Genomic DNA, 5,542 nt, shown 5'->3' with positions numbered 1-5,542 from the left:
TTATCAAACATAATAAGTTCAATAATTTAAAACCAATAAAAAAGATAAACTAGATAGATTAAGTGGGTCAAATACATAATATAGAGTTTAAGATTTGAATAATTTAAATATTATCAAACATTCGATTGAAAAAAATAAATTAGAGCGATATCAATTTAATAATTTTGAAACAAGAATTCACACATCACAAACTTACTAAAATATCAGAAGTGCCAAAAGTAATTATTAAGAAACCAAGGTCATGAACTTCTTTCATACTTAAAGGCTAGTTCGATTTGAGTTATCTATATATATAATAATACTTAATTTAAATTTTCTTGGTAAGTAAATTAATACTTAGGTTAAATCGTAGTTCACCCACCTATAAACTTGAAACGGTTAAAAATAAAATATAAAATATTATATATATGTTTCAAACTTGTAACCTAATAAATAAAATAAATACAACATTTAACAAACTAAATTCAACACCAAATAGCATTTCTATCAATATAAATTCAACATTTTAACTATATATATATATATATATATATATTTGTTTAAATAACACAACCTAATCAAAACATCACTTCATTCTCTCTTATATTTATCACATCACTTCATTCTCTCCCGTATTTATCACATCACTCAATTCATTAACCAAAATACTAAACATATATTTTATTTTAAATTATTACTAATGTTTAATTTCAAAGTGTCTAAATTGTCGGGTTGAGAGCTGTGATTAATTTAAATATATATGTGAAAATAAATTGTGGGTTGACTCACCCATAAACTTAAAATCGTTAAAAATAAAAATAAAAATACTATATGTTTGTTTCAAACTTGTAACATAACAAAACAACTACAACCCTTTAACCAACTAGGCTAATAAAACTTTATATTTTAAATTCAACACCAAATTTGATGAACGTGGGACATTTTAACAATATAAGTTCAACTTTTTAACTATGATGCTTCATTTAAAAGTATCTGGATTGTCGAGTTGAGAGTTGTGGTTAATTATGATATATATGTGAGAGTAAATGATGTTATATGTATGTATCGAACTTGCAACCTAACAAAACAAATACAACATTTTAATCAACTAGGCTAATAACACTTTATATTTCAAATTCAACACCAAATTTGATGAACGCGGGACATTTTAACAATATAAGTTCAACTTTTTAACTAATTAATCTATATATATATATATATATATATATATATATATATATATATATATATATAACGATGCTTCATTTTAAAAGTGTCTGAATTGTCGGGTCGAGAGTTGTGGTTAATTTGAATATATATGTGAGAGTAAATGAATATTTTGGTTGGATTTTGGGTTGACCCGCCCATAAACTTAAACGTTTAAAAATATTATATGTATGTTTCGAATTTGCAACTTAACAAAACAAGTACAACTCTTTAACCAAGTGTGATTGGGATGTGGTTTGCCGAGGAATAATAGGCCAATATCAATTGAAAGTGGTTATAAAATATAAATCAAATGTTTGATTGACCAAAGTGTGAGGTCACGATGTTAAATGTTAAAAATATGATTCAAATATTTAATTGATCAAAGTGAAAGTGTAAGGTTACGAGATAAGGGGTTTATTCGGAAAAAATATGTGATGAGATATGTGACAAGATAAATTATTTTACTGAAATGAATAAAATGTGGAATTAGAGTATTCTATTTTCTATTTTAATATATTATTCGTGATTTGTTAAAAATTTTAAACACTGAATACATATTATTATTTATTTAAATTTGTTTTATTTATATTTTATCAATGTGCATTGCACAGAAATTTTTTTAGTTTATATAATGATGCTTAATTTAAAGTGCTTAGATTGTCGGATCGATATAATGATGTTAATATGTGTGGTTAATTTGGATATATATGTGAGAGTAAATGAATATTTGGGTTGGATTGTGGGTTGACCCGCTCATAAATTTAAAACGGTTAAAAATTAAATAACAAATTTTATAGGTATGTTTCGAACTTGCAACTTAATAAAATAAATACAACCATTTAACTAAGTGTGATTGACATTTTGATTTGTCGAGAGATAATAGGATGGTAAAATTTTTAAATTAGTTTAAAAATATGAATCAAATATTTGATTGACCAAATTGTAAGGTCGCAATACTAAATATAAAAAAATATGAATCAAATATTTTATTGACCCGAGTGAAAGTGTAAGGTTTAAGAATTTTAAACCTCGAATATATATTATTATAAACTTTTTTTATTAAATTTATTTTGTTTATATTTTTATCCGTGTACGGATATTTTATTAATACTTTTAAGTCATTACTCACTTTCATTAAACAAATTAATAAAATATATTTTATTTTAAATTTTTATTATTATTATTATTTTATTGTTATATTTATAATAATAATAATTACCGAAACCAGATGTAATTGCATTGGGTATGATAGTTTCTAGCATTTAAAATATATATATATATATATATATAAAAGAAAATAAAATAAAAATCTAAGCCTCACCCACCTCAGGCCAGCCTGTCTTCCCCTGAATAATTTTTTGTCACCTTCATTCATTCTTCAAAATTCAATCTAAATTTAAAGTTCTAAACTTGTAACTTCTAACCCATCTTTCTATCTCTCTTCCTAATAAATTCCCTGAATTTTTTGAATCTGAATTCTGATGGGAGCCAATGCATCTGCATGTCTTCAATCCTACCCTGAATCATCATCATCATCATCAATCAAATCAAAACCAAGATTAGAAGACATACCTGAAAACTGCATAGCCCTAGTTCTAACCCATTTAACCCCGCCGGAGATCTGCAAACTTGCCCAACTCAATCGAGCCTTCCGAGCCGCTGCTTCTTCCGATTTCATTTGGGATTCTAAATTACCTTCTAATTACCGTTACATCCTAGAAAAACTCTCCAACAACAAAGATTTATCATGTTTGGGGAAGAAGGGATTGTACGGTAACCTATGTCACCACAACCCTTTTGACGGCGGCACCAGGGTTTCTCTCTCTCTCTCTCTCTCTCTCTCTCTCTGAGTTTGGGTTTTTAGATTCATTTGTAAATCAAATAATCAAATTATATGTTTCTTAATAAATAGGAGATTTGGGTGGATAAAAAGACGGGTGGGGTTTGTCTGTTGATTTCTTCAAGGGCTTTAACGATCACCGGAATTGATGATCGGAGATATTGGACTCATCTTCCGACTGAAGAGTCTAGGTAACAAGCTTATCTTCCACCGACTCAATATGCTTTATTATTTACTACAATTTAAATAATAAAGTAAAATAATTATTCAATTTTAAAATTTGTATAATATTTGAATTATTTTTTATTATTTATAAATTAATAATTATTTATGTAAATGAATTAGAATTTAATATATATATATATTTAAATTATTTAAATCAATTTTATTTTATTTTTATAAAAAGAGGTTAATTGAAAATCAATATTTTATCAAAATCATCAATATTATAATTATTTTAAAAAAAATATGAAAGTAAATTACGAAAATAAATTTATTTTTATTTGATATAAATATGTTATTTAATTAGATAAAAAAAATTAGGGGAAAATTTATACATTTTTAGATCAAATTAAATAAAAAATAATAATTAACTTTTTCTTATAAACATAATATATAATTTTGATTCAAATATATATATATATATATATATATATATATATATATATATATATATATATATATATATATATATATAACAATTAAAATCAATTATATTTTGATCATTGTGTATCTTATATTATGAATTCTCAATTCAAGATTTACTTTTTATGACTATCTAAATTATACAGTGATTTTATACTTTATTTTAGTATAAATATTAGTTTTTGAATAATAATTCATTTTATTTTTTAAATTATTATGGTTTGTGTGTGAACTTAATCAATGTATATATTTTTTTTTTTGGATAATTAGATGTATAAGAAATAAAATTATAAAGAAAATTATAATTTGAAATTTGATTTGACTGATTTATCAAAATGAAAAGATATTAAGATATCATAATTTTTGAGCACATAACATCTTATGCCCAATTGGTGGTGTCTTTTTCTTCTCACATGGGGAGGGACATTATTACGAGAATGTCCATCTCCATGTGAGAGGGAGAAATACCAAGAGGATTTCATTCTGTTTTTGAGTTTATTTAGAACTTTTTTGTTAAAATATAAAATAATTGTAATTGTTTAATAATTAGTGAATAAATTATTTTTAATAAATTAAATAAAATATACTTTAACTTTTAATAATAAGCTTAACAATCTAGATTAAATAAGAAAGATAAATTAAAACAATTAATTTTCTTAAACATAACTCAACATTAATAATTTGAATAACCCAATATTATCAAATATATCTTCACGTTTAACAAATAAACTAAGTATAAATTGAATCAAATTGACTCATGTAAACTAAAAATTATGATTATTGCAATTGAATAAGGTTAGGTTTGAAATGTTTGTGTGATAATGTTGTAACCAATGAATCTTATATAGATTCCAAACAATTGCCTATCTTCAACAAACATGGTGGTTGGAAGTTGTTGGCGACATAGACTTCCAACTCCCTTCAGGGTGCTACAGCTTGTTTTTCCGGCTCCAACTTGGAAGGGCATCCAAGAGGCTTGGACGACGTGTTTGTAATCTTGATCATATCCACGGTTGGAACATAAAGCCAGTACAATTTCATCTCACAACTTCAGATGGTCAGCACGTCACGTCGAAATGTTTCTTGAATAATCCCGGAAATTGGATGCATTACCATGTGGGTGATTTTTTAGTTGTGGAGAGTCATCAATCGATGAGGATCAAGTTTTCTTTGACTCAGATCGACTGCACTCACACCAAAGGAGGGGTGTGTATAGACTCGGTTTTGATATGTCCGGTTAGCTTAGGTAAAGAATTGAGAGTTTTATTGTAGATATTATGGCCATGTCATGTGGATTTGGATATTGATGGTTCAATATGTGTGTATGGTGTTTGGAAGATTCAATTGTGTGACTTGAACATTTTGTGGATATTTTATTCTATAGTTTTTCTTTTGAATTTTCAATAATAAATGGAGTCAAGTTTTTAGTGGTAAATGAGCTCAAAGAATGTGAAAAAATTATCTCATAATTATCTCAATTTAACCAAAAATTTGAAAAAACAAAAAATCATATTAACTCGTTAACTTTGAGAGTGGTCATTGTTAAGTTTTTATTTTTTATTTTTTTTTTGTGTATTGTTAAGTTTTTATTTTTTTTGTGTATTATTTTTCCGGGTGATTTTGTTTATTTTCTTATATTATTATGATTGTAGTCCAAATAAATTTTGTGGAAAAATATCTCTTTCAAATTCTAGTTCCACTCTCCCTACAACCCCTAGATTTTTATGGATATTTTATGAAACATACTTGACAAGGGACAAACTTATTCTTTAGATTTGGCTACATGCTATTATTGAATTGTATAGTGACAACACATGTCTAAGTTGTTGGTTGACACTTCCTTTCATGGCTTATGTTTTTCAATAACAA

General features: G+C 25.7%; 1 protein-coding gene across 1 annotated transcript; it reads left to right on the top strand.

The window, feature by feature from the left end:
* The first annotated feature begins 2,492 nt into the window (after positions 1–2,492).
* On the top strand, positions 2,493–5,100 carry LOC124918335 (F-box protein PP2-A13-like). Its single transcript, XM_047458516.1, has 3 exons — positions 2,493–3,002; positions 3,101–3,219; positions 4,522–5,100. Exons 1-3 carry the CDS (start codon positions 2,670–2,672, stop codon positions 4,943–4,945), a joined length of 876 nt encoding a protein of 291 aa, XP_047314472.1. The 5' UTR covers positions 2,493–2,669; the 3' UTR covers positions 4,946–5,100.
* The last annotated feature ends 442 nt before the right edge of the window (positions 5,101–5,542 follow it).

This window comes from Impatiens glandulifera, unplaced genomic scaffold (assembly GCF_907164915.1).
Source record: "Impatiens glandulifera unplaced genomic scaffold, dImpGla2.1, whole genome shotgun sequence".
Classification (NCBI taxonomy): domain Eukaryota; kingdom Viridiplantae; phylum Streptophyta; class Magnoliopsida; order Ericales; family Balsaminaceae; genus Impatiens; species Impatiens glandulifera.
This window is presented reverse-complemented; position numbering and strand designations above follow the sequence as displayed.